The sequence below is a fragment of the Nannospalax galili genome, unplaced genomic scaffold (genome assembly GCF_000622305.1).
Source record: "Nannospalax galili isolate Female #2095 unplaced genomic scaffold, S.galili_v1.0 scaffold646, whole genome shotgun sequence".
NCBI classification, from domain to species: Eukaryota; Metazoa; Chordata; class Mammalia; order Rodentia; family Spalacidae; genus Nannospalax; species Nannospalax galili.
In genome coordinates, this window is record NW_008355279.1 from 2,749,984 (window position 1) to 2,762,810 (window position 12,827).

Consider the following 12,827-nt stretch of genomic DNA (forward strand, 5'->3'; position numbering starts at 1 on the left):
TTTTGTTTTATATATTGATGAATTTATGATTGGATACGTATTTTATAACCCGGCTAGTATACTGTTGTGGAGAGCCACAGCCTCCGCCGCCATTACAAGATGGCGCCGGTATCCGGACCTTCTTAAAAGTAAACATCCTGCCACACCCATAAGGGGCGTGCACAAGAGCCTGCTTTCCCCCGCCTCCTCCTGTGGCGTGATCTCCAGCAACCAATCCGCTTCTTATGATCTCCAGCAACCAATCCGCTTCTTATACATCATAAATGGGACCTTTGGGGCATATATAAGCAACAGCTCTCCCACTTCTCGGGGTCTTTGGTCTTCAGTCTTCAAATAAACTGCTGCAGAAGGATCCTGACTTGTCCTCCCGCGTCGTTCTTGCTGGCGAGACGGAAAGCGGTCGGGGACACTGGAAAGCCACCTTTTTATGAAAAACTATTTCTTTTGCAAGAATTGCCAAACTGTAATTATTCAGACTTGGGTTTCTTGCAGACTTCTCTTGAAAATGAACAAAGTAAGCCTGCCTATCATTACAACGAAAATTGGAAGTATTTGTTGCCAATGATAAAATGTGAGCTTTCAAATGAACATGGAATTTTGGGAAGCTTCTCTAGAATATTTGTTGGCTATAAATGAATTTTTCAACATTTAGAAGATCTGCTCAATTCAGTGAGCCAATATTTCCCCAATAATCAATGCATGGTGTTACAAAAATCATACATAGGCAAAAGTGCCATTTTAAGTTCAAAATAGACCAATGGATTTAATGTCACAGTTCACTGATACAGTTCCAGATTTCATAATGCAACTGTCTTTTAAGCATCTGCCACCTGGGTTTTGGTATAGTGACAAAATGTGTGCTACTTTTGTTAATATGTGATGGGATTATTATTGTTATAAGCTAACATTTCTAAACATGGTAAATATTGACAAAGGACCTATGTAAACAAAAACTCTCTGGGGGTCTTCAGTAATTTTGAAGATTGCAGTGGAGTTTGGAATTCATTTAGAATGCTGCATTTGCATATGTAGGCCCTTCACAATCTCACCTGCCTTCCGTTTCCAGCATTTTTCCCTAACTTTCCTCATTATCTTCATCTTCTACCACCCCATCTTCATGTCCAAAAGTGCCTGGGAGTGTGCAGGATGCCCTGCCCTCCGCATTTGGTCTCTACTCCTATTTCCATCATTTTCTCCAGTGTCCTCCCTGCTACCCATATGTGTCATTTCAATTATTTTCTTAAAACCCAATTTAGCAAAAATATCCCCTATTACTAGAAAGTGAGCCAGTAGTCCTAGATTGCTTTCACATCTGTCTTTCCCTCTATACTGTAGACTCTTCAGAGGGAGGAAGAGTCATCTTCACCCTCAACAAATTCAACTACAGCAGCTAGCCTGGCACCCAATATTTAAAACCAGAAAGGGCAATGAAGGAGAAGAAATATCATCTCCCTCTCCTGCCTAGACCCAACAGAGTCAGAAATGATTATGATAGAAGGAGTGGAGGAGAAATATGAAAGGTCAAACCAGGGCATGCACTCCAACCCTCAGTTGCACAGCACATACACCCCCCCGACACACACACTTCTAGGCATGCCTCCTTTTAACTAGCCTAAGACAAAGATGCCCACATACAAATTTAATCATACACCCCTGCCAAAAGGAAACATCCAGAAACTTACCAAACTATTGTAGTCACTGGGCTACCATGATGCCATTGTTCCCTGAGTGCCAAGTCTTTGGGCTGTATCAGTTTTAAATATTCTGGCACCTCGGGGCCAGGAGGTGAAGTGAATTACCAACCCAATGATCTCTAAGGTACAATGCTGAGAGATGGGAGTGGGACAAGGGGTGACTATTTTGTTTTAATTCCCACTTGAAAAGGGATGGCATTTGGGAAGTGCTAGAATTATTTGGTTCTTAGTAGGAAAGAAAAGGTGGAAAGAGGTGCCTTCCTTATTTTTGCAGCTAACTTTGTGATACCAGTATTTGAGATTATCCATGCTATGCTTCCCATGCTTTTGATGACTGATGACCTTCCTGGCCACTGCCAAGTTTAGTAAATTCCTTTTCTTTCTCTATGAACTAATACAAGTTGCTTCATTCTGTATTTTCTTCATGAAAAACTCCAACTTCTGAGCATCAATTCAGATTTTAAGTTTTACTTGCCAACTGGATGGTGGTTACATTGGAGTCCACTCAAATGTACTAAAGAAATGAGCATAGAGAAGTATTTCGTGTGAGGGTAGAAAAATTAAATGACAGCTTAATGTTCTTTACTAATAAATGCCTCTCCAGGTTCTAAAATGGAAAAAGGGACTTATGAAAAAAGCTGCTGTGTGCAGATAGAGACACCTGACCTGTGTTAGCAACACACCAGAACATGTGCGGCTTCCAAATAACCCACCACTTCTTCCACAGGGAGGTAATAAGCGTCAATAAGCCACAAAAAGAGATCATGCTGCCCTTGACAAAGGATTCATTTAGCCATAACAATTGGCTAATTCTTTCGTTTGTCAGGCCCAAGAAATGGTTCCTATCTTAACAGAACAAATGATAAGTGCTAGGGGGGCAACGCTAGAAAAGGAGAATGCACCCTTAAACGAATTTTAAAAGAACAAAACGTGATTTCAAGAAAAACAGGCTGGGACATTAGAACAACTTCATGTCCTCTGGGCACTGAAGCAATCCCATCCCAACTCCAAAGGCACTAGGCAGGATGGTCGGGAGACACATATTTTCAAAGGAAAGAAACACTGTTGCCTTAGCATCTAGCAAATTCTAAGGAGAAAATTGAAAAGAGTTGGGTGAAAAAAGCTTCACTGGGGAGCATTAGAAGATACATTTTGACTAAGTTTGGAACCTCATTTTCAAGTGACAATTTATTAACAAATAAGGGAAGTGACAGGAGTCACTTTTCTATGGAGAAATGGATTCCACAGTCATTTCAATTGGGATCTACAATACATCTAAGATTAAAGTTAATTTTAAAACTTTTTATTTACTTCTATTTTGTGTGTATGATTGCTATGCCTGCATGTATGTAAGCACATTCATGTTGTACAGTGCCCATAGAGGACAGAGAAGGGCATCAGATCCCCTGAAACTGGGGTTACAGAGTTATTAGCCACCATGTGGGTGCTGGGATTCAAACCCTGGTCTTCTGCAAGAGCAGCCAGTGCTTTTAACCCGAGTCATTTCTCCAGCCCCACAAAGTTATTTTTTTAGACAAAGCACAACATAAGAGTTTTGCTCATGGAACAGAATGACTTTTCATGCCAGAATCATTGTATAACAGGTGTGTCCAGTCTTCCCCAATGACATGGCTAGGCAGGGTATAAGTTGGAAGGGTCCAACCAAAACTGAAGGTTCTCTAGGCCTGTCAAAATGAGATGTGATTTCCTCCATAGTGATAACTGGAATTACACGAAGTGGCTTTATGAAACCGTGTTGTAAGAAAGGAAGGAAGGAAAGAAGGAAAGAAATGGAGGAGGAGGGGGGAAAAGGACTCACTCTCTTCCTCCATCTCACACACACACACACACACACACACACACACACACACACACACACACCTACCTACCTAGGAGGTTCTTCCTGTAATTTTAATGTTAATACTTTGCTCTTAGGTATACTATCACATAATTTTTATTTCATAGGATATGCCCATTATTTCATGAGTTCTTAGTTGGCTATCTACTGTGTTTCAAGGCTCATTTAGATTGCTTAAGAAATTAAAATCTGGGCTGGAGAGATGGCTCAGTGGTTAAGAGCACTGGCTGCTCTTGCAGAGGACCCAGGTTCAAATCACAGCACACACAGAGGCTAATAACCATTCATAACTCTAGTTTCAAGGGATTCCCTCTTCTAATCTCTGCAATGTCCTCTTCTGATCTCCATGGGCCCTGCACAACACGGGTGTGCTGACATACATGCAGGGATTATACTCATACACATAAAATTAATTTAAAAAAGAAATTAAAATCTACAGAAACAAACTGAAATATAACTAGGGCTTGGTGAGCATGAACGTTGAGGCTTGTTCTGAAACAATACTTGGGTCCCAGGGTAGCGGGGATCACACATCATTATCGATTTTTTTTCAACTTAGTGACTACTGTCTGATAAACACTATACCCTATGCTGTACATGAATTGTCTTATTTTTTTCTCTCCACAGCTATCCAGACTAGATGAGAAAACAGCTCAGAGATGCTAAAGTGATTGCTCCAAGCCCTGTGGCTACTGGTGGGTGATGGGAGCTAAAGCTCATGCTCCTAACCATCACATTAGGCAGCCTCTTTATTTTCTACACTCTAGCAGCTTTTAGTGCTTTCAGATAAGCATTCATTTTGCTCTCAATTTGTAAAGCTTTATATAGCTAAGTGATCTGAATTAATGGTGAAATAATATAGTTCAGATACCATCTTGTCACATAAAAATCAAGTTTATTCAGAAGGACACAGGCAGCTGCTTTAAATCAAGAAAATCAGGGTGCTGGTAGTAAAAACACCACTGCCATCTACTCCCATCCACCTTCAACAGCAACTGTCATTGACTGAGCATCATGCACGTGCTATGATTGTTGGCTATCTTCACAGTCACACAACATAGGAGGGATTAATATCCCCTTCGGCTTTTATTTTTGTTTATTTGTTTGGGGCACTATTGAGGATTGAACCTAAAGGCCTTAAACATGCTAGCCCAATACTGTACCATTGAGCATATTATATCCCCAGTCCACTTTTAACTTTTTGAGACACATTCTAAGTTGATTAGTTTGGCCTTGAACTCATTCCATAGTCTAGGCAGGCCTTGAACTTGGGATCCTCTTGCCTCAGCCTCCTGAGTAGGTGATATTAAAGGCTTGAGCCAACAGACCTGGCTGATTAGCCCAATTTTGCGGTTAAAGCAAGTTAAGATCAGAAAAGTTACAAAAGATCAGAATTCTAGATCTCAGAGGACTTAGAATAAAGTTCATTCTTATTATTAGTAGGTGGACTTCCAGAATCCATGTTAAAATTTTAAGGCCGGTGGCACATGCTTTTAATCCCAGCACTCGGGAGGTAGAGACAGGCGGATCTCAGTGAGTTTAAGGCCAGCCTGGTCTACATAGTGAGTTCCAGGACAGTTGGGGCTAAAAAGACCAAAAAAAAAAAAAACCCAAAACCATTTTAAAAGTGAACATTAGTGTCTGATCTATACCTGGCATCTCAGCAGCAACTCAAGAGATTATTCTGTGACTTGGGAAGACTCATGTGGGAACCCACACATGGAAGCAGCTATTGTGCTAGAGACTGAAACTGCGCCAACACAAAATCCCTCTTACCTATTATTTTGTCATTCTCTAATCTTGATTTCATGATGGTGTCAGTCAAAATCTCTGTTAAATGGAGTTTCAGCCTTCCCTGCAACGTGAAACCTGGAGAATTTCAGCATTTCAGGATTGGTGATACTTTATGGGTCACTGTTCTGATTAGCTTTCTATTGCTGTAGTAAGAACACTGAACAAGACCAACTTGGGGAGCAAAGGGTTTATTTCATCTTACTCCTACAGTTCATCACGGAGGGAGATCAGGGCAGGAACTCAAGAGAAGGAACCTGGAACACAGACCATAGAGGTACATTGCTTACTGGCTTGCTCCTCTGGGTGGTGCTCAGCCTGTTTTTTCTTTATTTATTATTTTTATTTTATGTGTGTGCATGTATTGCCTGCATGTAGATAAGTGCACCCATGTCGTGCAATGCCCACAGAGCACAGAAGAGGCTGTCGGATCCCCTGGGACTGGAGTTACTGACAGTTGTTAGCTGCCATGTGGGTGCTGGGATTCAAACCTGGGTCTTCTGCAAGAACAACCAGTGTTCTTAACTGCTGAGCCATCTCTCCAGCCCTCTTTTTATTTCTTAATATATTTTTAATGATTTTTTTTGTATTTCACATAAATACCTTAATCCTCTTTCTACCCCCTTCCCCATCAGTATACTCATATACCCCCTCATTTGATTTCATGCATTCTGTCATTTACACTAAGACCCATTGCACAAGTTAGTGTCCCCTGACGTCCCTTAGTGCAAGTTCATCCACTGGGATCTACTTAGTCTAACTAGAGTCACTCCCTTAAAGAAGATCAGCTCTTTCTCACCCAGTAGTAGTCAGTTGCCCAATAGTTCTTCAGCTAAGATTGGGACCTGCTGCCCTTTTCCACAGTTCTACAGTAGGTTTTGTCTGCTTGAGTTGGCATGGGTCTTGTGAATGCTGTCATCATTGCTGTAAGTTCATATGAGCAAGGACCCAGGAGCCTGTAAGATTCTACTTCCATATGGTCATGCACCTCCTCCCCTGGCTCTTACAATTTTTCTGCCCCCTCTTCCACAATGGTCCCTGAGCCTTGGGTTCACAGCCCTCTGTTGCATAAGGGAGCTTCGTTGATGAGAGATGTATTCATACTCTCTCTACCGCTTGTTCCACTATGTTCCATGAGTCTTAAGTGTAAAGGTTCCATTGCAGATATGTCACTTAGCGTTGGGCACTTCACAGACAATCTCTGTGTGTGAGCAGTTGTGGAACTCTGGACTAGTCTACTTCTGTTGCCAAAGAAGCTTATTTGATGACTTGTGACTGGCACACTTGTCTGTAAATATAAGGATCCATAGTTAGTACACAGTAAGAAATTACATTTGTCTAGGGCTGTGACACTTGGGGTTTTCTCTAAGATTATGACTTCTCCAGCTATGTGTATTTAGCTATGTTTACAGTACCACATATGAGTTCCCTCCCACTGAGTGGGCTTTAGGTCTAATTAGGTAGCTATTGATCACCACCAAGGTAAAAATGCCACTACTGCTCCAACATAGTTTGCTGTGCTGGTCATTGATGTGGTTTTTAGGCCTTGAAGCTGGGGTTGGACTGCTGATTGATGTTCTCCCTTAGCAGCTTGCATAGTGCTCTCCAAAGCTATGAGAGCTAGCCCTCAGGGAGGTGGTTTCTAGGTCAGTTCCAGCTCAATTGTGTCAAGTTCAGTGTCTGAAGTATGTCTTGTCTTTAGCAATAGGGTCTTACCTTCAAGTTCTGGGAGGCAATCAAGGGCTGTGTTTACAGCCTGTGTAACTCTGGGAGTCTCTTGGACTACTCTGGCCAATAACTTGAAGGGTGGTTTCTTCTGTCTGGCATTGTTTCTTGTTATATACTGTTTCTTGTCATCTATACGCATGTAGAGATATAGTATGTGTAATTTTTCAGCAGGTTTTTTTTTTTTTTTGAGACAGGGTCTCCCTGTAGCCCCAGCTGGCCTTGAACTCACTATGTGGACCAGGCTGGCCTTGAACTCATAGAGCTCTGCCTGCCTCTGCCTCCTGAGTGCTGGTATTAAAGATGTATGCCACCTTGCCAGCATCAGTCTGCTTTCTTATACGACACAGAACCACCTGCCTGAGGATGGTGGCACTGCTCACAGTGGGCTGGGCCCTCTCACATCACTCAACAATCAAGAAAATGGCTCCACAGACATGACCTCAGGCCAGTCCAATGGAGGAAATTCTTTAATTGAGGTTCCCTCATCCCAGGTGTGTCAAGTTGATAAGGTGAATCTATCCAGCACAGTCACTTTGGGAGACCAGTTTTCTTTCTCTGGTGAGACAGCCTGGATCTTTGTGCTAGTTATGGGCACTTTCAGGGGGGACTGAGAGACACACAAAATAAGATCAAATACTTTGTGGTAAACTGTTAGAAAACACAGAAACTTGCCATGTTAATGTTTGACTATGTGGAGAACAAATCAGATATACGTATCGCCTGCCTAAATATGGAGCATCAAATTATGTAACACAATTGAGTACCACAAAGTTGTTCAGAATAAACTTTTTACAAAAGATTTATTTTATTTTTTTAAAAATATTTTATTATTTTTATTTTATGTGTATGAGTGTATTGTCTGCCTGTATGTAAATGCACCTGTGTCATGCAATGCCCCCGGAGGTCAGAAGAGGGCATCAGATCCCCTGGAACTGGAGTTATGGACGGTTGTTAGCTGCCATTTGGGTGCTGGGACTAGAACCTGGTCCTCTACAAGAGTGGTCAGTGCTCTTAACCTCTGAGCCATCTCTCCAGCCCCTTATTTTTTAAATTATATGTATGTGTTCAAAGTACTCTCTCTGGCTCTATTCAGATTTGCTGGTTATTACTATTTCCTGCAATTTCTTTGTCATATATTCATTTTTTTCCTGAACCATATTTGAAGAATACTTTCTTGACATCTGGTCTCTTTATCTATAAATAGTTCAGAGCTTATTTCCCAAGAAGAGGGTTTTCAGGGTAAGGAAATATTTTTTTCAGTCAAAATACAAAGTTCACATATAAACCACCAGAATCAACTAGAAATGGTAGCTATAAATGCTTTGCCTTATTCTCCCTGAGAAAAAATATTTTGGCCTGTTTTGCTTAGTGTGATATTCTAGGCCTTGCCATGGTTCCTAGCACACAGTGAATACCCAAAAAACCGTATCAATTTCATAATGTGACACTGACCACATTTCTAAATAAAGTTTTCCTAAAACAAAGCAAAAGCAAATAGAACAACATATTCAGTCATTTCTTTATTACCTGCAATTTGAAATTTACACAGTAAAAAAAGAATGAGAGCTTCAGATGCAAAGGATTTTTAAATTAATTTTAAAAAAGTAATTTCTTTAAATTACTTTTAAAGATTGTGTGTATATGTGTGTACACATGAGTGCAGGTGTCTGCAGAGTCCAGAGGAAGGTGTCGAATCCCTTGGATCTCCAGTAATAGATCTTGTGAGCTGCCATACTTGGGTGCTGGGAATCAAACTCTGGTTCTCTGCAAGAGCAGTATGGACTCTTAACTGCTCAGCCATCTCTCCAGACCTAGGAAGTTACTTTTTAAAGATGAGATTAAACCAGTCTAAGTCAGTGTGACTTTCTTGGTCTTCCTCAAGGCTACCACATGGCTATGTTCTTTCTTACAGGTAGCGGTTTCTGATGTACTCTCGGTACATTGAAGTGTCCTCTTTTCCCAGGGGTTGCATGATACCTTGGCTGGCCTGGATGTGGGCTTGGAAGATCTCTGTAGATTTTCTGTCTACTCTCGGGGGCTGAACTTCATAGATGTTGTCTTGTGAGAAAGCAGAAATGGGAGTTCTGTAAGAGATGAAAGAAGAGTGCATTAGAGGAAACAAAGTAAGGACTAGGAGGAACTGTGGTCTCAAAGCATCTGAGAACCACAGATCTGAAGAGGTGGCTTACTCATCCAGGACAACCTCTACAGTTCCTACTGGATGGCCTCTCTCGCTGCTGGAGGACTGCTGGATACACACTGCCTGGGAAGCCTTCCCTGATGTCCAGGCAGGGCCAGGCCCCTGTTCCCAGTCTTGCTGGAAGGATGGCTTTAGAACTGTGTGTCCATCTGGCTTCTACTGTTGACAACTTCAGATGGTAACTGCACATATGCTGTGGTCTTTTTTTTTCTTGTTGGCACTTGGTTTTTAAAAGGAAGATTAAGTAGGAATCAATGAAGTTGGAGGTACTAATAATTCTGGCCAATGAGTTTATATCAATAAAGTACCTGTTTAGTAAGTGCAGTGCCCGGCACACTATAAGTGCTCAGTAAATATGAACTATTATTTAATGATTACAGGTAATTGTTTATTGGCAATTCTGAAATTCCAAAAGCTTTAACAACCAAAAGTTGTACTGCCCACAAACCTGACCCAACTAAAACTCACTGATCTTATGTCCTTCCTCATCCCACTACATATAAATGCTAGCACACTATATACTAGGCATGGCCTCAGGTCTCAATGGGAGTCCAAGTATGAGTTAAGTATACCATCTTGCTGTGCTAACACCTGCTTCTTAATTCTATAATACATCTGGTCTCAGTCTTTATGGTGAGGAACTGTAGATCTTTAATAGACAGTCTCCTTACTTCCTAAAATGATCTGAAAAGCACCCAGGAATATCTCTATTAAAAAACACTCCTCCATTCCTACACACCCAGCCTACTATGGTACTTAAAATGTCTATCCATCCTCTGAGGAAGCCACTGTCGGTAGAAAGGCCTTGTCAAAATGCAGCATGGTGTCTGGCACACCCTCAACATAGGGCAAACGGAACACCAAGTACTTATTGTATCCTTGGATGGGGGCAGGCATGCTCTCAGAGGATGAGTCAACTAACAACTCAGGTATGATGCAGAGGGTACACGTGTGACTGGGTGAGTGGTGTGTATATGCTCACTCGTATACCCAGAAAGGTCAAGAGGAGGCCACTGATGGACACGAATGGAAAACTAAAGACATGGTGAAGGCTAAGGGCAGGTGACAACACACTTTACCAACAGGTCAAGGTTCACCACACCAAGGCATTCAAAACAAACAGAAAAATGACTGGAGAATCTAATCCGCTGGGCTGGGAACTAAGCCTTGCTCATGTGCATCTTTGAGGAATCAGAAAGTCATCTTGATGCTCAGCTGTTTGGTCAGCTGGGACTCTGGATCTAGGAGGAGATTCTCTGTAGATCACACAGGTGAACCTCAAAGCCAGTTGGAATGTTAGCATTCGCTGGAAACTAGGAGGTGTGGTAACAGATGAAGAAAAAAAGAAACTGTGCGAGAACCTCCCAGCCCTCCAAAGCTCTATTTTCATAGGATTGTGCTATAATTAAAATAGGCTTTTCTTAGTCTTCTAGAAAGTCATTGGGGTAGGGCCTAGGGAAATAGCTCACCTGGTAACAGTACTTGCCTTGCAAGCAAGAGGACCACAGTTTGCCTCAGCAGAGTCCACATTAAATGCTGGGGGTGGGGTGGGGTGGTAGATACCCATAATTCCCACCTTGGAAGGCAGAAACGGATCCCTGGAGGAAGTCTGGCCTGCTAAACTAGCCATATCAGTGAGATCTGGGTTTGACTGAGAGACCCTGTCTCAAAAAATTATGTGGAAGAGTGATCAAGGAAGATTTCCAATATCAATCTCAGGCTTTCAAACACATACGCACACATGTGCTTGCACACTGTGTGTGCTGACACACATTAAACATATATACACACATGCATACAGATAAAAATAAGAAAAAAATGGAAAAAAGTCATCAAGGTAGCTTGCTGAACTTTGCCTTTTTCCCCAGGATGGCTGGACACTAGATAAATCTCATTGAAGTAAAATAAAACTGGAGGTGGACTAGTCATTCTGGAAGCCAATTTCAATTGTTTTCATCTCAGAGTAACATGCTCCAACTGAAATTTGGTATGTCGATTATGAAGTACAGGCAGCACTCTCGTTTTAATTTCACATAACCTTGCACTGAATCCTTAAGTAAATGAAAACCACGGGCGGAGTGATTTATTTAAGGTTCAAAAAATACAAAGAAGGGAAAACCCGCTGGCCTCTCTCCTGGGTAAGTCCATCGCGCCCTCTGTGCCTTGACTCCCCCCAGCCTAATTCACCCTCACATCTCCCCTGCCTGACTTTCCTCCTAGCCAGGGTGCTATCCCATTCCTTGTCTTGGCGCCCCAGACACTGGGGGAACCACCACTGCTTCCTGATCCTTTGCATCCAGACCAACCCAGTTCCTTCTCATGGTCCCCAGGAGCCCTCTAGGCCTGGTCCTGCCCTCACCTCCCTCTGCTTCCCTGGGCTGCACGACCTGCCAGCCTCTTTCCTGGACACCAGGACTGACCTTTCTGCTTCCTGATACTTTTCATCCAGACCAACCCAGTTCCTCAGTGCAGTCCCTGGGAGCCCTTGGGGCCTCTTCCTGCCCCCATCTCCCTTTGCATCTCTGGGTGGCATGGCCACCAGCTGCCTGAGACCAGCATCTTTCATGGGCCCTGCTCCCAGGCCAGTCCAATCCCCAAATTCCTGAGGTCAAAATCTTTCCTAGAGGGATCCAGACCTTAGGAGAAAGCCTGAGAGCATCTGATCCTCATCTGACTTGGGCCTCTGTGGGAACTCCTGAAGACAAAAGCAATCTGGCCACTCCAATATAAAATCAAAAGAGAGAACCAGAAGCTTAGATGAACCACCTTTGGATGCCCCAAAAGTAAACCACAAAGGCACATAAAGTTTACAAAAAGAAGCAGACCTAAACTTGAAGGCTTGAGTCTCAGACAAGAATCAGAAACTACGAAAGAAATTCACATGTCAAAATCACAGAGAAAAAATAACAACATGAAAAACCAAAACAACGTATCCCCACCAAATACCAACAGTCCTCTAGAGGAGTACAATAAGAACCCCCTACAGATAATGCAGGACATGAAACTCAAAAGAACAATTATAAACATGATAAAAGGATTCAGTGAATTTAAAGAACACACAAACAAAGTAATCAAAGAACTGAAGGAAGATAGGGATAAACTTCTGAGTGAATTTAGAAATGAGTTAAAATATTGAAGAATACTCAGGTTAAAATGAAAAGGGAACGGAAACACTCAATAAGCCAATTAGAAAGGACAGCAGCAAGTCTCATCAATAGAATGAGTGAAATGGAAAGCAGAATATCATGATTGGAAGATAAACTTGACGAATTAGACCACTCAAACAAATACCATGAAAAGCTTAAGAAAACACATGAATGGTATATACAAGAAATGTGTGACACCAAAAAAAAAGAGACCAAATTTTTACATCATAGGAAAAGAGGAAGGAGAAGAATCTCAGGAAAATGTTATGGACCAGAACTTTAATAGGATTGTAGAAGAAAATTTCCCAAAATTAAAGAAAGACATGCCCATACAAATACAAGAAGCACATAAAACACCAAAGAGGCAGGACCAGAAAAGAAACTCTCCACAGCATATCATAGTAAAAACA

At 41.9% G+C, this 12,827-nt stretch overlaps 1 protein-coding gene across 1 annotated transcript in view; it reads right to left on the reverse strand.

Moving 5' to 3' along the window:
• Nucleotides 1-8,578: 8,578 nt before the first annotated feature.
• Nucleotides 8,579-12,827, reverse strand: part of Fig4 (FIG4 phosphoinositide 5-phosphatase) — a 184,493-nt gene continuing 180,244 nt past the window's right edge. Inside the window, exon 23 of the mRNA XM_008852422.3 lies at nt 8,579-9,155. Within this exon, the coding sequence (XP_008850644.1) occupies nt 8,978-9,155 (178 nt within the window). The 3' untranslated portion in view covers nt 8,579-8,977. The remainder of the gene's footprint in view (nt 9,156-12,827) is intronic.